This window comes from Prionailurus viverrinus, chromosome D1 (genome assembly GCF_022837055.1).
Source record: "Prionailurus viverrinus isolate Anna chromosome D1, UM_Priviv_1.0, whole genome shotgun sequence".
Classification (NCBI taxonomy): domain Eukaryota; kingdom Metazoa; phylum Chordata; class Mammalia; order Carnivora; family Felidae; genus Prionailurus; species Prionailurus viverrinus.
In genome coordinates this window covers 107,629,009-107,650,272 of record NC_062570.1, presented here as the reverse complement: position 1 = coordinate 107,650,272, position 21,264 = coordinate 107,629,009, and the positions used below count along the sequence as shown (strand labels likewise).

The window sequence follows — 21,264 nt, the reverse complement described above, 5'->3', positions numbered from 1 at the left end:
CGCATGCGCTCGAGCGCTACCACTTTTGAGCTCTTTTAGACCTGGACTCTGCGCACGCCCAAAGGGCTCCGCCGCTTCTTAGCGCTCCACTACCTTCCTGCGCGTGCGTCGGGTTTCCTGCCGTCAGGTTTTCCTTTTCCGGGTCTCAACTAGGCCCGTCGCACGCATGCGCCACTGTTGGCTGGCGGCTCGCGGTTCCTTCCGGCCTCCCCCTTGGGCCGGCTCCTGCAGTAGCCGGGCGAGCGCGGAGCCCGAAGAGAGTGACCTGTAACCCCGGAAGTGGACCTCAGGGTCCCGGGGCTCTCCCCGGGCCAGAGCCGAGGGAGCCGTCGTCTGCACCCCCGGAGCACCCACTCCACGCCCATCTCTGGATGCCGCCGACGGGTGCCCGGCCCGTGCCCCGCGCCTGCCTACCGGATCGGCCCCTCGGAACAGTTCTGGGCCGGGGGTGGGGGCCTGGACCCCGCCCCTGATGAGGCTCCACCCCCGCGCCCAGGCCTCGCTCCGCTGACTGCTCCGGCCGGCCCCGCCCCCTGCCCGCCCCCTTGCCCGGGCGACCCCTCTCCCCCGCTGGGGGAGGCCATGGCGTGAGCTCGAGGCCGGGCCCCGGGGCCCTCGGGCGCCAGGCGGGGCATGGGCCGGCGGCCGCCCCCATGAGGGTCCCGGGAGGGGGGCGCGCGCATCAGCGGCGGGGCCATGGGGTCGCAGGTATTGCAGATCCTGCGCCAGGGGGTGTGGGCCTCGCTCACCGGCGGTTGGTTCTTCGACCCGCACCAGAGTACCTTCTCCAACTGCTTCCACCTTTATGTCTGGATCTTCCTGCTCACCTTTCCCTTCTTGCTGTACATGGTGAGATGCTGCCGCCACCTGTGACTCTCGCAGGGAAAGGGAGGGTGGATGTCAGGGAGGGGTGCCAACCTGGTAGGGATTCCGGGCTGTGCCTTGGGCACTTGGGGTGTGGAGAGGATTCACTGCAGCGTTTGGGGTAGGTGGAAGAGTGGCCAAATTATTCTCTTGTTGGGCTGGGTGACCTTGAGCCCCTCACTTAATCTGACTCCAGTTAGAGGACCGAGCTTCTCGACAAGGTCTTGGTACCAGTTGTAGCAAGAGATAGGCGATGAAGTCTTGTGAATTTGCGAATCCTGGCTCTGACTGTGGTGGTAGGCCTACCCCATGGGGCCAGGGCTGTGTAAAGAGGAGCCTGACTTGCTGCCATCTCCAGGTCCTGCCCCCCAGCTTGATGGTGGCCGGTGTGTACTGCCTTGTGGTGGCTGTCATCTTCGCTACTATCAAGACTGTGAACTATCGGCTGCATGCTATGTTCGACCAGGGCGAGATCGTGGAGAAGCGCAACTCTACCATGGGGGAGCCGGAAGAAGAGCCTGCACAGGGGGACAGCAGTTTGCCCAGGTGGGTGGGGTAGGGGTTGTGTTGGGAATTGAGGGGTCCTGGTGCCTGGCCTTAAGGTTTGGGGGCTTAGGGGACATTGGCTCCGTGAGCAGTTGAGTGCTAGCTCTGCGGTCAGCCCCAGACTTTCGAGAGGACCCTGGAGAAGAGAGGAGTGCCGGGGATGGTGGAGGAAGCACAATGGGGGGAGGGGGGAGGTCAGCTGAAAGCTGATGTTTTTCTCCACTGCTAGGGACCCCGGAGTGGAGATGACAGTGTTTCGGAAAGTGAGTTCTACACCGCCGGTACGCTGTAGCTCCCAGCATTCCGTGTTTGGCTTCAATCAGGTCTCGGTGAGTGGTTCCTAGCGTCAGTCTGTCCCACTTCTCTCTTGGGAGCCCGACCCCACTGTGGGTACGTCCTGAACCTTCATTTTACCCGGCGTGTTCCTTCATCTGTTTGTCTGTGTGCCTAGGAGCTGCTGCCCCGGATGGAGGACTCCGGGCCCCTCAGAGGTAGGTGGCTCCTGCTCAGGGCTGAGTTTGGTGGTGTGGAACGGGATGGCACACCGGTGCCTTGAAGTCCTGCTGACACCTGTGGGGCCATGGTCGCAGACATCAAGGAGCTGGTTCGGGAGCAGGGCAGCAACAACGTGATCGTGACCTCGGCTGATCGAGAGATGCTGAAGTTAAGCTCACAGGAGAAACTGAGTGAGTGGGCATGATAGGGCAGGGACTTGGCAGCGGCGGGAGGACTAGCTGACTTGTCTTTGAGTCACCCCAAGTTTTGTTTCTCCGGGGCTCTCTTTGTCCTTCAGGCTGGGGCCTCCTCATTGTCCTGCCCCCGCTGGGCTCTGGGGAAGCAGCGGCCTTAGGACCCTCTTAGCGACCGGTTCCTTTTGCAGCATGCCCTTCCCTCACTTTCTGTCTTCCTTTTCTCTGATAGTTGGAGACCTTCCCCAGACACCCCCGGGGGCTGCCCCAGACCCCTCTCTCCCCAGCACAGACTCTTCAGAACGTTCTCCCCTGGCTGGGGATGGAGCCCCCTGGAGGGGGAGCAGTGTGGCCGATACTCCCATGAGCCCCCTTCTGAAGGGGAGCCTCAGCCAGGAGCTGAGCAAGAGCTTCCTGACCCTGACCCGGCCTGACCGGGCCCTGGTGAGGACCAGCAGTCGACGGGAACAACGCCGGGCAGCAGGCGGCTACCAGCCCCTGGACAGGCGGGGCTCTGGGGAGCCCACACCCCAGAAAGCCGGCTCCTCGGATTCCTGCTTCAGTGGCACTGACAGGGAGACGCTGAGCAGCTTTAAGAGTGAGAAAACCAACTCCACCCACCTGGACAGTCCCCCTGGGGGGCAAGCCCCGGAGGGCAGCGACACAGACCCACCCTCTGAGGCTGAGCTGCCTGCGTCACCAGATGCTGGAGTCCCCTCAGATGACACCCTGCGTTCCTTTGACACGGTCATAGGAGCAGGGACGCCACCGGGCCCAGCCGAGCCGCTCCTGGTCGTGCGGCCCAAGGACTTGGCCTTGTTGCGGCCCAGCAAACGGCGGCCACCCATGCGAAGACACTCCCCACCTGGCCGTGCCCCTCGGCGGCCCCTGCTTGAAGGCGGGGGCTTCTTTGAGGACGAAGACACCAGCGAGGGCAGCGAACTGAGCCCGGCCTCCAGCCTCCGATCTCAGCGCCGCTACAGTACTGACAGCTCTTCTTCTACTTCCTGCTATTCCCCCGAGAGCTCCCGTGGTGCAGCAGGGAGACCCCGGAAGCGACGGGCCCCCCATGGGGCTGAGGAGGGGACGGCTGTGCCCCCCAAGCGGCCCTATGGGACCCAGCGGACGCCTAGTACCGCCAGCGCCAAAACGCATGCCCGAGTGCTGAGCATGGATGGGGCAGGGGGCGATGTCCTCAGGGCCCCCCTGGCTGGCTCCAAGGCTGAGCTGGAGGCCCAGGCGGGGGTGGAGCTGGCTGCTGGGGAGCCCGCTCTGCTGCCTGCTGAGGCCCACAGGGGACCTGCCGCCAACCAGCCCGGCTGGCGGGGGGAGCTGCAAGAGGAAGGTGCTGTGGGGGGAGGTGAGTGCCCGCTCTGCTGGGGGTGGGGTGGGGAGACGAGCTAGCTATGGGCTTGGGTTTGGACAAGGGCCAGGCTGCAGAGGAGCTGGTCAGAGTCAGCTCAGCCTCTGTCTCAGGGAGCAGGTGGAGGTGGACTGAGTGAGTGAGAGGCGTCTGCTGAACCCCTCACCTGAGCAGGGCCGAGAGACCTCAGACACCTGGCTCCAGATCTTGGCAGTTAGTACAAAGCCTCCGCCCGTCGAGGATCCTCAGCATCTGCATTCGTTGTCCTGGGCCGCCAGTGGGGCAGGGCAAGGTCCTATCTTCATTTCCAAGCGTGGAAACTGAGGCACAAGTGTGGTTAGGTGACCTGGCTAGGCCCCAGAGGCAGGACAGAGTTGAATGAGGCCTGACACTTAGCTCCGTGCAGGAGCAGCTGCTGCCTGCTCCCCCGCCCCCCCACCGCCCCGCACTCCCCCCGACGTGTCCAAGCCCGTGTCGCTTATGCTTGGGGCCTCTCTCTGGGCAGCGGCCGAGGAGACCGGCAAGCGGGACCGCACAAGCAGTGTGAGGCGTACTCAGGCGATCCGCAGGCGCCACAATGCGGGAAGCAACCCCACCCCTCCAGCCTCTGTTATGGGCTCGCCGCCCAGGTGAGCCCCTGCTGGCTGGTTGGAGGGGCGGTGGGGGCCCGTGGCTCTAAGTGGCCCTGACCCGTGGGCCGACCCCCCTCTTCAGCAGCCTACAGGAAGCTCAGCGGGGCCGGGCCGCCTCTCACTCCCGGGCGCTGACGCTGCCCTCCGCCCTGCACTTTGCTTCCTCGCTGCTGCTCACCCGGGCCGGCGCCACCGTTCACGAGGCCTGCACCTTTGATGACACCTCCGAGGGCGCCGTGCACTACTTCTACGACGAGAGCGGTGAGCCCCTCCCCCGAGTCCAGCGGCCGAGCCCCTGAGCCCGGCTGACCCCACACCCCCTGGCCCTCACGCGGGGGTTTTCGTAGTCCTCGCAGCAGCGCTTGCTCTGTCGGGCACGTGCCACGCTCTCAGCCCCGTGGTGACCGACCGCTTTACCTGTGCTGCCTGACCTCAAACTTGCAGCCGCCCCGAGGCACGGGGTAGCCTCGTAATCCTTGCCCTGCTGCTAAGGAGGCTGAGACACAGACTGAGGTCACAGCTGAGCAAGTGGCGGGAGACAATCCCACACCCAGGGCGGGCTGACCCGCGGTCTCTCTCCTCTCCAGCTCATGGTCCCTAGGGGCTGGGCTGCCACCCAGGAGGACGTAGCTCGCGGTTCTTCCTTGCATCACGGTCCACGTGGGTCAGGCCTGGGTGCTCCTGTCCCTGATCTGCTGCTTTGTGTCCCATACCCTTGCCCCAGGCGTGCGGCGTTCCTACACCTTTGGCCTGGCTGGAGGCGGCTACGAGAACCCTGTGGGGCAACAGGGGGAGCAGGCAGCCAATGGAGCTTGGTGAGTCTCCAAGCTTGGGCTTGCCCGGCCGGCAGCCTGTTGGGCCGCTGTTTCTAGGGATATTCTCTCTTCCCTGGGCCGGGGCAGGGGCAGCTCAGAATCTCTAGGAGAAGAGGGTGGAGAGTGGCAAAGGGCAGGCCTATAGGGGTGCTTACGCTGTAGGAACACGACATCTCTAGGCAGGAGGCTTCTAGGAACCAGGGCCTGGGAGGGAGGTCTTTCTGCCACCTGTTTCCTGTGTTCTGTATCCGAGCAGCCCCCTTAGGGCCCCAGTTGTGGCCTGACTTTGGCCTCAGTCCCCCTGCTGTCCCAGGGCTCTCCAGTGGCCTAACCTTCATGGCTGCTGTTCCCACAGGGACCGCCACTCACACTCCTCCAGTTTCCACTCGGCTGATGTCCCTGAGGCGGCAGGTGGCCTGAACCTGCTGCAGCCAAGGCCAGTGGTTCTGCAGGGTATGCAGGTGCGCCGCGTGCCCCTGGAGATCCCAGAGGTGAGGAGCCAGCGGTCAGGGAAGGACCTGCGGGAGGGGCAGTGGTGGGGGGCCAGGTCACTGAGCACTTGCCCAGGTACCAGGAGGGACGAGCCGTTCCAAGTAAGGGCTCCCGGGGGCCCTGAGGTGTCCATCCTGACCTTTGATGGCTGACACTGGGCGTGCAGGCTCTCTGGATCTCTGGGGCCCAAGGAGTTGTTTATTTGCTTATTCAACAGGCGTGTCTAGGGTATCTCCTTTACCCCAGAGGGGCCCCTACTAAGTGGGGATGACGGGTGTCGACAGTGATACCTGTGGAAGAGGCGCTTTCTTCCACGTACTTGGCTGTGCTGCTCCCTGTGCTGGGCCCAGGTGCACTGCATAGCACGGGGCACTCTGTTCGAGCTTGTTGCCTTAGTGGGGTTATTCATGGGCTCCCATCTCACTCCCAAAAGTACCCCAGTTTGGACAACAGTTTACAGGATCTAGTAACGGCAGAAGCATTGAAAATGCTTCAAAGCCAGAGTCAGAGTTTAGAGTACAGTCGTGAAAGGAGCACCCACTCATCTAACACTCAGGGTCACAAACAGCATATGCAGTGCCCAGAAGCCCCACGTGTCCCTTTCTGGTGCATTTATTCTCCTTACTTGTCACACGGGATAGGCACCACGGTCCTGAGACAGCTGATGGCCACATCCAGAGGCAGGGGCTGTGCATCTTTGGCTCTGCATTGTGTCCCTAAGGCCCAGGGCGAGGCCTATAGTTGTGCCCCATGAGTATTTGTTGAACGAAAGATGCAAGAAATCCAAAGAGATTAGGTATTTGCCCGGGGCCTCACAGTACTGGCATTGGCGCCCAGGCCTGTCATCAGGGCTGGTTCCCTGTGTGCTCTGGGATAGGATGGTCAGAGCGAGCCTGATGGCTCTGTCCAGGAGGAGGGTAGCATTGCACTGCATCCCAAATGTGGATTTCACCGAGCCCAGGAAGAGGTGGGAGAGGCTGCCTGAGCGGGGAAGACACGGACGGCACTGGTGACCGTGGCCCGCAGCAGCCCCGGCAGGTCCCCAGCAGCCATTGAGCCATTGAGTCCTAGGAACCTGGAGAGAGGATCAGGCCTTTGTGATGGAGCGTCAGGACAGGCCACAGGGCTGCTCGATGGCGGGGACTCTGTGCTGGAGGAAACGGCTGACCAGCCAGTGTGCACCGGGCAGGGGGATGGTGGCAGTGGACCGTGTGGGGGGCGAGGGGCTGATGGCTGCGGCTGTGGGGACCGCAGTTTGACCTGCTGGACCAGGACTCCCTGCACGAATCCCAGGAGCAGACGCTGATGGAGGAGGCACCACCTCGTGCCCAGCACAGCTACAAGTACTGGCTTCTTCCTGGCCGCTGGACGTCTGTGCGCTATGAGCGGCTGGCCCTCCTGGCCCTCCTGGACCGGTGAGTGCCCACCCGCCTCGGCCCCCTGGCCTTCTGAACCCTATGAACATATGGAGGCCATCATGGCAGCAGGAAGCCTAACCGTTGCTGGGGGTCACTGAAGGTGTGTCAAGGGCTGGAGTGGGCTTCTGCTAGGTCCTTTTGGAGCGTGAAGGGGTGAAGGCGTGGCCAAGCGGATGGTGCTCTAGTTACTCCTCTGTCCCAAAGCTCCACTCAAGACAAACCATTCTTGTCCGGTCTCTTGTTTATGTCTGTTTCTATTTTAGATTTTCTTGAATAGAGGTCCACGGTCTAAAAAAGCTCGCAAACTCTTTGTCTCAGCTTTCCCATTTCTTAGGGGTAACTGAGGCCCAGGAAGTCAGATAGAGAAGTCAAGTGACTTCTCTTGTCTACATGGCTGACTTGGGCCTAAGAGCCCGTGTCCTGGCTTCCGTGGTCTGGATTTCCTCCCGGCACTGCAGCCATTGTTTGTGGGGCACCGCCTGTGTGCATGGCACGCGTAGGCTAGAGACAGGCACTCCCCGGAGCGGTGGCATTGGAGCCTACAGGGTCTAGAAGGGACGAAGATTGGGATTCAGGGTAGCAATGGGGTGGCTTCCTAGAAGAGGTGCGAACTGGCCTCCATCCCTGAGAGGTCTAGATTCCGACATTCAGAGGATGAGGGGGTGGCGCGGGCACAGGCACAAATGTGGGCCTTTGTGGCTGGGTCCTGTCCTCTGTGTTCCACCCACTTTTGCCCCCCTAGCCAGTAAGGAGTTGGGTGTGCCCTGACCTTGCTGTCTCTCCAGGACTCGGGGGCTGGTGGAGAACATACTCGGCGTAGGCCTGAGCAGCCTCGTTGCCTTCTTGGGCTACCTGCTGCTGCTTAAGGGCTTCTTCACGGATATCTGGGTCTTCCAGTTCTGCTTGGTCATTGCCTCCTGCCAGTATTCCCTGCTGAAGGTCAGTCCTTACTCCCTGGGCCACCTCCCTCCCGCCCCCCCCACCCCACCCCCGCCCCACCTCTTTCCACATGCCTCCTTTCCCATAATCCATTTTGAGGGGTATGAGCTGGAAAGCAGATAAGACGCTTGAGATTCCCTGTAACCAGCCCCTTGCCTTACAAATGAGAGAACCAAGGCTCAGGACAGTTTAGGATCCTGCCCTGGTTACTCCTGACAGCCAGTGGTGGAACCAAGCAGGTCCTGGGCTCTGGCTTCTGTTGCGAATGTAGCTCCTGTCTTTTTCCAGAGTGTCCAGCCTGATGCGGCATCTCCCATGCACGTGAGTAGAGTGCTTTCCCGAGGGTGCTCAAATGTGGGGCTGGCAGGGGCTGAGATCAGGTGTGCAGGGGTCTGGGAGGGGTAGGGCTCCCTCACCACCCGTATGGCCTCAGATCCTCAGTCCTGCTGCCCTCACCCTGCCAGGCTTTCTGTCTTAGATCCAGGGCCACGGGTAGGGCACGTGAGCATGTGCGTGTGTGTGCGCACATGTGTGCGGGGTGGTCAGTGGGGGAGGCCTGGCCCCTCACAGTCCCACTCCCCAGGGCCACAACTGGGTGATCGCATACAGCCGGCCTGTCTACTTCTGTATCTGCTGTCTGCTCATCTGGCTGCTGGACGCCCTGGGCTCAGCTCAGCCCTTCCCACCCGTCTCCCTGTACGGCCTCACGCTCTTCTCTGCCTCCTTCTTCTTCTGTGCCCGGGACGTGGCCACTGGTGAGATTGGGCAGCCTTGAGGTGACTCAGGGGAGTGAGGCCCCAACGGTGGGCCAAGGGGTGGCCTGCAGGGTGACCGGCCGGGCCTTTGCTTTCCCTCCCTGGCAGTGTTCACCTTGTGCTTCCCGTTCGTCTTCCTCCTGGGCCTCCTGCCCCAGGTCAACACTTGCCTCATGTACCTGCTGGAGCAGATAGATATGCACGGCTTTGGGGGTACAGGTAGGGGGCCCATAGGTGGCTTGCGTGTCGGGAGGCAGTGTGGGGCCCAGGAGGGGCCTTGGGTTGGGTGTGTGGCTCCAGCCTTTTGCTGAGTCTTCTCCTGTGTCTATACTGTGGGTATCTATAGGTGTGGATCAAGAGCCCGTCACCTCCCCCTGCTTCCTCCCCTCCCCAAACAAGTGGTTTCAACCCAAGAATGCCAGAAGCCCTGAAGGCCTCTCAGGGCTCGAGGAGCAGAGAACAATGGGCTAGTGATGGGTCCCAGGGAGGTTAGCCTGTGAGAATCGAGGGCAGTGGGGTGCGGGTGAGGTGGGGCAGCAGCAGGTAGCAGTCGGGCCTTACCTGCTGTTTCTCACCTGACAGCCGCCACCAGCCCGCTCACTGCCGTCTTTAGCCTCTCCCGCAGCCTGTTGGCTGCTGCCCTGCTCTACGGCTTCTGCCTTGGGGCCATCAAGGTAGGGATGATCTGTGGGGTGGGGGGCATGCTGAGGCCCAGGGGTGTTGTTGGGACAGGACTGTGAATTGGGCTCAGCAGTGGCTTCTCCCGGGGCAGGGGGAGGGGGCGGTGGATCCTCCCCTCCCCCCACGCTTACCCTGCCTCCCCTGACCAGCATGGGTTCTCTCCCCAGACTCCTTGGCCGGAGCAGCACGTCCCTGTCCTCTTCTCGGTCTTCTGTGGCCTCCTGGTGGCCCTGTCCTACCACCTGAGCCGTCAGAGCAGTGACCCCACTGTGCTCTGGTGGGTGCCTGCACGTGCCTGTCCGTGCGCATGTGTGTGTCTGCGTGTGTGTCCGTGCATGGCAAGGGTTGCGGGGGCGGGGGTGTTCCGTGCACGTGCCTGGCCCCAACCGACCCTGGTGCCTGCGGCAGGAGTGTGGCCTCTGCAGACCCGGGCCTCTGCCTCTTCTCACCCACCCCAGGTCTCTGATTCGGAGCAAGCTCTTCCCCGAGCTGGAGGAGCGGAGCTTGGAGACGGCTCGGGCCGAGCCCCCAGACCCACTGCCAGACAAGATGCGCCAGTCGGTGGTGAGGGGCTGGAGTGTAGGGTTCTAGTCTTGGGGTGGGGAGCTGACAGGGTGTGGTCAGCCCCCCGGGGCGGCGGGCACCCACGCTGGTGTTTCCCGGCCCTGCAGCGTGAGGTCCTGCACTCTGACCTGGTGATGTGTGTGGTGATCGCCGTGCTCACCTTTGCCATCAGCGCCAGCACCGTCTTCATCGCCCTGAAGGTTCGTGTGGCATGGGCCACCCCTGTCCCCTGGGTCTTTGCCGGAGCCTCCTCCACCCGAGGGCCCTGGGCAGCCATGGCCTCGTGTCTTTCTCTGCCCCTGCCCAGCCCGTGCCCAGGCCCCCTTGGCTCCTTGGCCTGCTCCCCTTGGCTGAGCCTCTGGCCTCTCCCTCCTGCAGTCGGTGCTGGGGTTCGTATTGTACGCACTGGCTGGGGCCGTGGGCTTCTTCACGCATTACCTGCTGCCGCAGCTCCGCAAACAGCTGCCCTGGTTCTGCCTGTCGCAGCCTGTGCTGAAGCCGTTGGAGTACAGCCAGTATGAAGTTCGAGGTGAGTGCCTGCCCCCACCCCTCCGCCCCTCCCGCCCTGATTTCCTGGTTGACCTGCAGCCTGCCGGCAGGGGGCAGCCTCCACCCGGGCTGTCCTGACCGCGCCGACCCTGCAGCCCCTTCGAGGGCCCTGCCTGCCTTCTCCTGCCCGCTGTGCCCCAGCTTGGCCCCTGCTTTGCTCTCACCCTGCCTGCCCTGCCCTTTTCCCGCCTCTTTTGCTTTCTCTGAGGAGATGGAGGAAGTAGAATTCCGAGGCTCTAAAGGGATGTGTCGTCCGGGATCACAGATTGGTTTCCAGTAGACCAGGTCTGCCTGGCTGATTTTCATTTGAGCCCTGTGATAAAAACACCTTTAAGTCTCTGTTTAATCGTCTGGTTTTGTTATGCAAAGTTCCACGTGCCGTTTTACTTAAGCGAGAAAAGATTTTGCCCATCCCCGCCTGACGATGATCAGCTCAAGCCAGGTGGCAGTGGCCCCTTATGAAGGGCCCTGCAGCTCAAGGTCACAGTGCATAGGGGCCTCACCCAGCCTGCCTTGGCTCCAGTGGGCATGTTGGATGGCCTCATTCCATTTGTCTTCAGACAACAGAACAGGCAAAGAGCGTGCCCTGGGCCCCTGAGGTGCCCTGTCCGGGCCTCATTGCCCTCATTTGAGCTGCCGCAAGGCTTCTAGGCTCCTGGAGAGCCATGTCCCCTGGTTTGCCCTTTCTCCAGTTTCCCTCTGGGAGCGCACCTGACTTGGCCCTGCGGTAAGAGGGGAGCACACAGAGTCAACAGTCCTGCCTTCTCTCGCAGGCGCTGCGCAGGTGATGTGGTTTGAGAAGCTGTATGCCGGCCTGCAGTGCATCGAGAAGTACCTCATCTACCCCGCCGTGGTGCTCAACGCCCTCACGGTGGACGCCCATGCTGTCGTCAGCCACCCGGACAAGTTCTGCCTCTAGTGAGGACTGCCCCGCCCCCACCATCCCACCACTTGCGTTCCCACGCGACACGTGGGATGCCGAAGCCCACAGAGGGAATGAAAACCTGCCTCCGTTGCCCAGCCAACTAAAGCAGGATTCGGGCTTCTGACCCTTTCTGTTGAGACGGTTGCCTCTTGGAAAACAAACGTGTCTCCCAGATGTGTCTAAAAAGGGCGACCCCTTTAGAGAGCAGAGGCTGAGAGTCACCAGCCCAAAAGAGCAGGGCCCAGCCCAGCGGCGCCCAGGCCAGGGCCGGGGCGGGATGGGCAGCCATCTCCTCTGCCTCCCGAGCCCTGCCTGGCACATAATGCCTGCTTCTCGTCTACAGCTGCCGGGCGCTGCTGATGACCGTGGCTGGGCTGAAGCTGTTGCGCTCAGCCTTCTGCTGCCCGCCCCAGCAGTACCTAACCTTGGCCTTCACTGTTCTGCTCTTCCACTTCGACTACCCACGCCTCTCCCAGGGCTTTTTGCTTGACTACTTCCTCATGTCCCTGCTCTGCAGCAAGGTGAGGTGGTCATGTTGCAGTCTCTAGGCTGTGCGGCGGGAACGGGGTGGCGGGGAGAACTCCCCCAGGGGCCTGCGGCCCTCGCAGCTGCTGTTCCACATCGGCCCCACCGTGGGCCTTCGTAGCAGTTTATCCAGGGGCACGGAGGAAACTGGTTTAAAGGGCTAAAGTGACTTGCCTCAGGTCCCCCGGAGAATTGGTAGCCAGCCAGGACTTGAATCCAGGTCTGTCTCACTTGGCTGCCTCTTCTCTGAATCATGGTATTTGGTCACTTTCCTTATAAGCAGTTAAGGCAGTTCAGACTTGGCCTTGTCCTCTAGATACCAGCCTCTGAGCTCTGCCCCTTTGCCAGCCACAGCCCTGGGGAGCAGTTAAGAGCTGAGTTTCAGAAGCCCCTGGGGCCTGGGTATATCCAGACTGCTCTGCCAGGCTGTGGGATCCCCTGATCAGGGGTTGGGGGAGGGGATCACTGTGAACAAAGAACCATTCCTCGGCACTGTACTGGAAGCCTGTAGTGGTACCTTCCTAGCCCTGGGATCCCAGCAAGGATCCCAGCATAACCCTGAGCCTTTTTCTTTTACATGGGTATTCTGGTCTGGTTTTCTGGTCTGGCCCAGAGTGGTAGAGATCCAAACTGTATCCCCTTCTGAGGGTGGGGCCTGTGACTGTCTCTTGACTCTCAGTATCATGGTTGAGGCCCAGCCTCATCACTGACTGGTGGCCTGAGCAAGTCATTTGCCTGCCCTACCTTTTTCTGAACCTCACCTTTCCGATCTGTGAAATGGGACAGGAATAGGAAGCTCCCAGGGTGGTCCTGCATATAGACGGCTAATGCTCCCGTAGAGGGTTTGCTAACAGTAACGGATACTTTGAGCCAGGTCCAGAGAGAAAGGGCCGGGAGTGATCTTGAGCTTGACTCGCACGTGGGCAGCCACTGGGGTAGGCTCGAGGCTGTGAATGGGTACTTGATAGACCCCACCTCTGTGAGTGACCTGTGTACCTCTCACTTCTCCCCTCTCCGACCCTGCCAGCTGTGGGACCTGCTGTACAAGCTGCGTTTTGTGCTGACCTACATCGCGCCCTGGCAGATCACCTGGGGCTCGGCTTTCCACGCTTTTGCCCAGCCCTTTGCCGTGCCACGTACCCAGCCTGCCGCCCGCTGCCTGGGTGGGGGTGTGCGAGGAGGGCTGTGGCCTGGATTGGGGGGGGGGGGTTGGGGGCACGGGGCAGGTTGATGGGGGTCAAGGAGTGGTGAGGGAGGTCAGGGAGGGTCCTGTATGCCTGCCGCCTCCTTGACTTGCGCCCAGACTCGGCCATGCTGTTCGTTCAGGCCCTGCTCTCGGCACTTTTCTCCACGCCACTTAACCCCCTGCTGGGCAGTGCCGTCTTCATCATGTCCTACGCGCGGCCCCTCAAGTTCTGGGAGCGCGACTACAAGTGAGTACTGCGGGAGCAGGCGGGTCACCCAGAGGGGACCTGGAAGGGAGAGGAGCTCGGGGCCCAGGTCGGGTGGGGTGCAGGGGGGTGCCACAGCAAGGTTGCAAGTGCTCGGGCACCGTGGGCTTCAGATGGGTGATCTGATGAGGGCAAAACCTGAGTCAGGCCGAGCCTCGGGCTCACACCCTGGGCTTCCTGGCCATGTGGTCCTAGGTGAGTCCCCTCACGTCCCGAAGCCTCAGTCTCGTGTGCAGTGGGGCTGTCATGGCATCTGCCCGGAGAACAGGGGTGTGGGCTCAGAGGACGCGATGGTGGGCTGGCGGGAATCATCGTCTGAACCCTGGGCAGCCTCACCCTCTCAGCCAACCGTGTTGTCGTTCTCTCTGAACAGCACTAAACGTGTGGATCATTCCAACACCCGCCTGGTCACCCAGCTAGATCGGAACCCAGGTGTGTACTTGGCCATCTGGGGGCTTTTAGGGCCAGGCCTCCCTGGGGAGGGAGCCTTGCTTACTTGTCATTTTGCCCATTTGTCTGTCTGTCCTGGGTCTCAGGCGCTGACGACAACAACCTCAACTCCATCTTCTATGAGCACTTGACGCGTTCGCTGCAGCACACGCTGTGTGGGGACCTGGTGCTGGGCCGCTGGGGCAACTACGGCCCCGGCGACTGCTTCGTCCTGGCCTCTGACTACCTCAACGCCCTGGTGCACCTCATCGAGGTTGGCAATGGCCTCGTCACCTTCCAGCTGCGTGGCCTTGAGTTCCGGGGTGAGCCGCGGGGCCTGGGCCTGACGCAGGCTGCTGCGTTGCATAGCGCGTGAGGGCTGGATTCTAGTCCATCCCTGCCCTGGTTTGCACGGTGACCTTGAGCAAGGCACTCTTCCTCCCTAGGCCTGGGTGTCCCGGTATAAATGGTGAGGCGGCAGGGTCTCCTTTGGCCAAGCTGTGTCCCTGCCCTGACTCGGGGTCCACAGGGACTGAACAGGCTGCACTCGTACAAGCTTGGGCCCGGAGCTCTGGGATCTCCCTTCCGCTCCCAACTGCCTGCCCTGTGGTCTTGGGCTTGGCCCAGGTTGGGTGCCACCTAGGACCCCTGGTGGGTGAGCTAGCTCTTTGCCTTCGGAAGACGTCCATGTTGGATGTCAGCTTCAGAAAAGGCCCCTGAGGGTGCAGAAGGGCTCTAAGCACAGCTCATGAGCACTATGAACTGGAGCAGGTCGCTTCTCTCTGAGCTTCGGTCTTTTTTTTTTTTTTTTTTTTTTTTAATTTTTTTTTTTTAACGTTTTATTTATTTTTGAGACAGAGAGAGACAGGGCATGAACGGGGGAGGGTCAGAGAGAGAAGGAGACACAGAATCTGAAACAGGCTCCAGGCTCTGAGCTGTCAGTACAGAGCCCGACACGGGGCTCGAACTTACGGACCGCAAGATCATGACCTGGGCCGAAGTCGGCCGCTTAACGGACTGAGCCACCCAGGCACCCCCGAGCTTCGGTCTTTGCTGTGGCCCCTGGGAGTCAGGAAGGGAAAGGGTTCATTTGTCGATCCGTTCATTTAATAACGTTTACTCACACGGCATCCCCGGGCAGGGAATGACGAAGGCCGGGGCGCTGGCTGGGGAGAAGGCAGGCGGGATGTGCTGGTGGCCCCCTGACTGCCCCCCCCCCCCCCCCTTCCAGGTACCTACTGCCAGCAGCGCGAGGTAGAGGCCATCACGGAGGGCGTGGAGGAGGATGAGGGCTGCTGCTGCTGTGAGCCTGGCCACCTGCCACGGGTCCTGTCCTTCAATGCCGCCTTTGGGCAGCGCTGGCTGGCCTGGGAGGTGACGGCCAGCAAGTACGTCCTGGAGGGCTACAGCATCAGCGACAATAACGCCGCCTCCATGCTGCAGGTGTTTGACCTCCGCAAGATCCTCATCACTTACTACGTCAAGGTATGTCGGGCAGGTGGCTGGGCGGCAGGGGTCCCCACTAGCGAATGCTCACTGCCCAGGAGCGTCCTGAGTGTCATCTTCTGGATTGTTGGGAACCTGTTTTTCCCAAGGGAAGCAGAAGCCTTAGAGAGGTTAAGCATCCTCCAAGGTGCCACCCACCACCAGACAGCAGGACTCAGGGGCCTCAGTGGCCTGTGTGGCTCTAGCATTAGGGTACTGGGGGGCGGGGGTCTCCCTGTCACCCTCCTCTGGAAGATGCACCTTGGGCAGTATCAGGGGAAAGTGGGCAGTATGTGCATGGGTCCCCTCACTGGGCTGCTGGTCCTGAGAAGGGCAGTTGCTGAGGCCAGTCTTCTAGACCACCAGGACCCTGGCCCAGGTCCCACCAGCACAGAGGGACGATAATGCTACCAATGGTGGCGTTAAGTGATAATCATAGAAGTGGCTGCCAAGCAGTGGTACTTACCAAGGGACAGGCTCCTAAACTGGCTGAAGCCCACCATACCCTTCAAGAGAGGTCCTGATGTCTCGGCCATGGCAGCTGGCTCGCAGAAGGAGGCGATTAGTCTGAGGCCCCAGAATCAGGAGAAAAGTGGCAGAGCCAGTCTTAGACCCAAGCCTGGGCCTCCCTGTCTCAGTCTGGGTGTGCCAAGTACCTGCTGGGGGTGGTGGGGTTTGTGAGGCACAGTGTGGGGTCCAGCAGGAGCCCTGGACTGGGTTCTGGGAAGCCTGCGATGTCACCTCCTTTGCTGTGTCTGGTTTATCCGCTTGAGAAGTGGGGATTACTGGAGTTCTGTGAGATGGCAGGAATGATGCAGCTTTGTGACCCCCAGAGTAAGGGAACCGAGGGAGTGGGGTGAGGGTGGTCACTGGCCACAGTCCCTTGTGCCCTCTTAACATCTGCCCTGGGGCTCCTGGCACAGGGTCTGGAGGGGAGGCCTCCTGGGGCCCAGATAGGCCTGCTCACCTGAGGTCATCTCTGGGGCAGGCGTCTGCATCTCCCAGCTGTCCTCTCGCCTCCAGTGACATCCCTTCTGCAGCACACGTCAGAGAAACTGTAATTCTTCTCTGGTTTTTCCTATCCACCCATCCACTTCTAAGGAAGGGCTTGTGAGCCTCACACCTCTCACTGTCACCTAGGAGGAGGCTGTGGTCCAGACCGGGACATTCCCAGCTTCAGGTCATCCAGGGGTCACAGTTCTGTCTACCTCTCCCCCCCCCGCTCCCCCCATTGTCAGAAAAGTGCTTTTACTGAGGTCACCCTGCTGCCTCCCGGAAACCCAGCTCAAGGCCAACAGCAGCCTTCTCATGGCTGTGCACCAGGCACCTAGCCAGGCTTGGGCTGGCAGGCTGAGATGAGCTCCACCCCAGCCAAGTTTAATGTGCCATGGGGAAGCTAACTTGCCACGGATGCAGCTGCCTCCAAAGCTGGGCACGGTCAGAGCTGGGTACACGTGTCTGGAGGACCTGGGGAGTGCTCTGCCAAGGACAGCGTGGGGTGAAGTTCGGAAGGATAAGTCGGGCGTGGTGGCAGGTGTGCGGGGCAGGGTGCCCCACCGGAGCCACCCTGCTGGACATTCCTCGTCCTGTCTGGGTGCCCTCTGTTCATGGCCAGCTGCAGCACCCTCCCCAGCCCCAGACTGGCCACCCTGTCCCCGGGCACAGGACCAGATCGGCTCCATCCCAGGGTGCCCATGGAATCCCTGTAACCTTGCTGGTTACCAACTGCCAGCCACACACTGCCCATCCATCCTGACTGTCTACCTTCCAGAAGCTCTTCTCCATTTGCCCAAACACCTGCTCAGCAACCAGCGTTCACTTAAGGGGTACAGGAGCCGCCGACTTTGGGCACAGGATACTGTGCCTTCGCCTTTTTTTCTGAGTGGAAGCCCTGTGGCTGTCACATCTCACCTGCCTAAAGGGACCCATGACCTACGGGCATGGCCTGCAGGCAGCCCCACTACCTCAGCCTGACCTTCCAAGGTCTCTGAGATCTGGATCCCATAGCATCATGGTGTGGAAGGTTCTGGGGGTTCAGTTTAGAACCCCCTAGCTGCGTCTGCTTTGCTGTGTAACCTCAGGCAAGTCTGCTGTCTAAGCCCCAGTCTCTCTTCAAATGAGGGATCTTCTGAAGCAAGCAGACAAGCACTCGCCACAGGGCAGAACCTTCCAGGCGACGCTGTGTAAGGAGGGGGGCTTCCTGGCCTAAGAGAGGGGGGCACACTTGCCCGTGTGGCTTCAGGGAACTCAGAGGGGCCGAGGGTGGATGGCCCAGGGAGCATCCTGGTGCTTTCTCTCCCACGACTAGGGCATGACCGCAGTCACTGGCCCCAGCTCTGATGCCTGCCCTCTCCTCCTAGAGCATCATCTACTACGTCAGCCGCTCACCGAAGCTGGAGGCGTGGCTGAGCCACGAGGGCATTGCAGCAGCCCTGCGGCCCGTGAGGGCGCCGGGCTACGCTGACTCGGACCCCACCTTCTCACTGAGCGTGGATGAGGACTATGACCTCCGCCTCTCCGGCCTCTCACTGCCCTCCTTCTGCGCGGTGCACCTCGAGTGGATCCAGTACTGCGCCTCCCGGCGCAGCCAGGTCCGGCCAGCACGACCCTGGGGCTGCCTCCCTCCCTCGCCCCACCAGTTCTCCCTTCCCCGTGCGAGTCCCCCTTGCTCTCAGCCTCCCTCGGCCCGGGCCCGGCCCCCCGCCCCGAATTCCCTGTCCTGGTCTGAGCTGGGCTCTGGGGACGGGGTCCTTGTGCTGCAGCCCGTGGACCAGGATTGGAACTCGCCGCTGGTCACGCTGTGTTTTGGCCTGTGCGTGCTGGGCCGGCGGGCCTTGGGGACGGCCTCGCACAGCATGTCGGCCAGGTGAGTGCCACAGGTCCGGCCGCGCCTCCTGTACTCCCCCTGCCCCCTCCACGAACAGCTCTGGGCCAGAAGCCCCCAGGAACCACATCAGTCCCTCCTTCAGGGTGGCTCCTCTCTGTGGGCAAGACACCTCCCAGTTATGATCATGCCTGTTCCTCACCACCCCGTGAAGGACCCAGACGGAGACGGACCTTGTCAGGCTGGGGAAACTGAGGCCCCGCAGGAAGAGCGGTTCCGGCTCCAACCACTGCCTGGAGAGCCAGAGCTCGGGAACCTTCACGCTCGCCTGTGCCTTCTCTTCCACAGCCTGGAGCCCTTCCTGTACGGCCTGCACGCCCTGTTCAAGGGGGACTTCCGCATCACCTCCCCACGCGATGAGTGGGTCTTTGCCGACATGGACCTACTTCATCGCGTGGTGGCGCCTGGAGTTCGCATGGCCCTCAAGCTCCACCAGGTAGGGGACACGCCCCCAGGCAGGGCGGGCCGTGGGGTGAAGCCCCTCCCCAGGGCGGGGCCACTGACACGGCCCTCCTGTCCACCCCGCAGGATCACTTCACGTCCCCAGATGAGTATGAGGAGCCCGCCGCCTTGTACGACGCCATCGCAGCCAACGAGGAGCGGCTGGTCATCTCGCACGAGGGCGACCCAGCCTGGCGCAGCGCCATCCTCAGCAACACGCCCTCGCTGCTGGCCCTTCGTCACGTCCTGGATGACGCCTCCGACGAGTACAAGATCATCATGCTTAACCGGCGCCACCTCAGCTTCCGAGTCATCAAGGTGGGGATGCCCCTTCCCGCCCCGTGCCCGCTCGGCCCCCTTCCTGGCACTGACCCCTTGACCCTTGTGTGTGGCCGCCCACAGGTGAACCGCGAGTGTGTACGTGGCCTGTGGGCCGGGCAGCAGCAGGAGCTGGTGTTCTTGCGCAACCGCAACCCCGAACGCGGTAGCATCCAGAACGCCAAGCAGGCCCTCCGCAACATGATCAATTCTTCCTGTGACCAGCCACTGGGCTACCCCATCTATGTGTCCCCCCTCACCACCTCGCTGGCCGGCAGCCACCCCCAGCTGCGGGCACTGTGGGGTGGCCCTGTCAGCCTGAGTGCCATTGCCCGCTGGCTTCTGCACAGCTGGGAGAGGTGAGCCCAGAACACCACCCCGAGCCTGTGGGGCTGAGGTCCTGGAGTGAGAAGCAGAGGCTCAGCGAGGTGAAGCCACTTCCTCCTAGGGCTCAGAATGAGGAAGTGCTGGAGCCAGGATTGGGCCCCGAGAGCTGACACCGTCCCAGAGCTGACCTGACTTCATCCTGCTCTCCCAGAGTTGAAGGTGGCCTTTAGCCTTAAGAGCCATTGATAACGCCTCTCTTAGAAGACCCTGCAAAGTAGATGGCAAAATCTGTTAGAGACAGGATCCTGGGGCTCAGAGATGTTAGGTGACTTGTCCTGGAGCCGGGGGCTTGTGCCTGCAAGGTCTCTGGCCCTCCCCCTGCCAACCTGTCCCTCCCCACTGCCCCCATCCCAGGCTTCATAAGGGCTGTGGTGCCGGCTGCAATAGTGGCGGGAACGTGGATGACTCGGACTGTGGCGGAGGCGGTGGCTTAGGCTCCCTCAGCAATAACCCCCCCTTGGCACACCCCACACCTGAGAACACAGCAGGTGAGCTGGCGAGGCCGGGCCGAACTGGTGGGTGAGGAGGACGGCCTAGCTGAGATCTCTACCCTCTTATCTGTCTCCCACAGGCAGTGGAGACCAGCCCCTCCCTCCGGGTCCAGGCTGGGGCCCTCGGCCTTCCCTGAGCGGCTCTGGTGATGGGCGCCCCCCTCCTCTGCTGCAGTGGCCACCCCCTCGGCTCCCTGGACCAACCCCTTCTTCTCCCGCCCCCACTGAGGGTCCCCGGCCCTCAAGAACCCCTGGCCCCGGTCTCCTCAGTTCTGAGGGTCCCAGCGGGAAGTGGACCCTGGGGGGTCGGAAGGGGCTGGGGGGATCTGAGGCAGAGCCAGCCTCAGGGAGCCCCAAAGGAGGCACCCCCAAATCTCAGGTAAGTGTCCTGTGGAAGGGTTGGGTCCTGAGCTACTCGGGTCTGCTTTCCCACCAACCTCTCTCCCCTCCCTTAGGCGCCCCTAGACCTCAGCCTCAGCCCGGATATCAGCACCAATGCCTCCTCGCCCGCCAGAGCAGCCCAGGACATTCCTTGCTTGGACGGCAGTGCTCCTGAAAGTGGCACACCCACTGGGATCCTGGGTGACTGGCCTGCCCCTGCTGAGGAGCGTGAGAGCCCGGCTGCCCAGCCCCTGCTGGAGCATCAGTACTGAGTGGCCTGGTACCCTCTGGATCCCAGCCCTAGGATTCAGTAACTTGGATCCCTGGTCTCTGGCCCTCTGCTGGACCACAGAACTGAGTGGCTTTGGCTTCCACATCTGAACCCTGACCTCTGGCTGCCTTAGCCAGCGTACCGGAACTAAGTGGCCCAGACTTCCGGCCTTGATCCCTGATCTCTCATCCCTAGTCGAGGGCCTGGGCTCCCTAAACTGAGGCAGGCAGCCTCCCAGCCAGGCCCTAGAAGTCAAACCCATGGGCTGGTCCCGTTTCGAGCCCGTGGCCAGGACTGTCTTGGCCCCTGGGCCTGCACTGCCTGCAGGGGCAGCCCCTTGGCCTGGACCGGGGGCTGAAATGTGGGAAGGGTGGTTTCTTTTTTTCTTTTCTTTTTTTTTTTTTCTTTCTTTCTTCTTTTTTTTTTTTTTTTTTTTTTTTTTTTTTTTTCGTGCTTCAGAGACACCAGAATAACACTATTTTTGATTTTGGTTGGCGTCCTCTTTTTCTGTCTGGGATTGTTTGGGTGGAGGGTAGAGGTGGCGGCCAAGTCAAGGTAGATGAGCACCAAGAGGAGGATAAAGGATGTGGGGCTGGGTTATGATGGAGATAGAGGTAAGGCCCAGGTAGGGTTCACGTAGCCCTAGGTCCCTTCCCCCCCCAACCTGTTCCTTTTGAAGCCTTGGTCTGAAGTTCATTTTGTTCACTTTCTCATCCCTGTATTTTCAAACACTTCCAGTTCATGAGGCTAGTGCCTATAATTATCAGCCTTGACTTTAGCCGAAGCCCATCTCTGAACCTCAATTTATCCAGCTATAAAGAAGAGAGGACACCTGTCCAAAATGTTTTAAGAATAAATGAGAGCGCGTGGAGAGTAGGGTTCAGTGCTTAGTAAGTGCTCATAAATACTCAGTTTCTGGGCACCTGCTGCGTGGGGTGGATGGGTGGGAAGGGAGGGGGTTGCTAAACG

The 21,264-nt window shown here is 61.4% G+C and overlaps 1 protein-coding gene across 5 annotated transcripts; it reads left to right on the top strand.

The window, feature by feature from the left end:
- The first annotated feature begins 49 nt into the window (after positions 1-49).
- PCNX3 (pecanex 3) lies at positions 50-20,785 on the top strand. Of its 5 annotated transcripts, none has more exons than XM_047877995.1 (35): positions 50-849; positions 1,223-1,410; positions 1,640-1,739; positions 1,862-1,901; positions 2,001-2,096; positions 2,332-3,459; positions 3,968-4,091; positions 4,177-4,355; positions 4,819-4,909; positions 5,265-5,400; positions 6,695-6,816; positions 7,605-7,758; positions 8,047-8,079; positions 8,342-8,513; positions 8,622-8,732; positions 9,096-9,187; positions 9,362-9,471; positions 9,653-9,758; positions 9,866-9,958; positions 10,137-10,287; positions 11,081-11,225; positions 11,576-11,753; positions 12,785-12,893; positions 13,061-13,190; positions 13,582-13,640; positions 13,745-13,960; positions 14,869-15,122; positions 17,483-17,713; positions 17,885-17,988; positions 18,295-18,442; positions 18,535-18,765; positions 18,850-19,124; positions 19,507-19,640; positions 19,724-20,022; positions 20,099-20,785. In XM_047877995.1, exons 1-35 carry the CDS (start codon positions 697-699, stop codon positions 20,294-20,296), a joined length of 6,090 nt encoding a protein of 2,029 aa, XP_047733951.1. In that variant the 5' UTR covers positions 50-696; the 3' UTR covers positions 20,297-20,785. The 5 variants fall into 5 exon arrangements, 4 of the variants coding, with proteins under 4 accessions (XP_047733951.1, XP_047733950.1, XP_047733949.1 ...); XM_047877994.1 differs by having other exon boundaries at positions 6,674-6,816; XM_047877993.1 differs by having other exon boundaries at positions 6,656-6,816.
- The last annotated feature ends 479 nt before the right edge of the window (positions 20,786-21,264 follow it).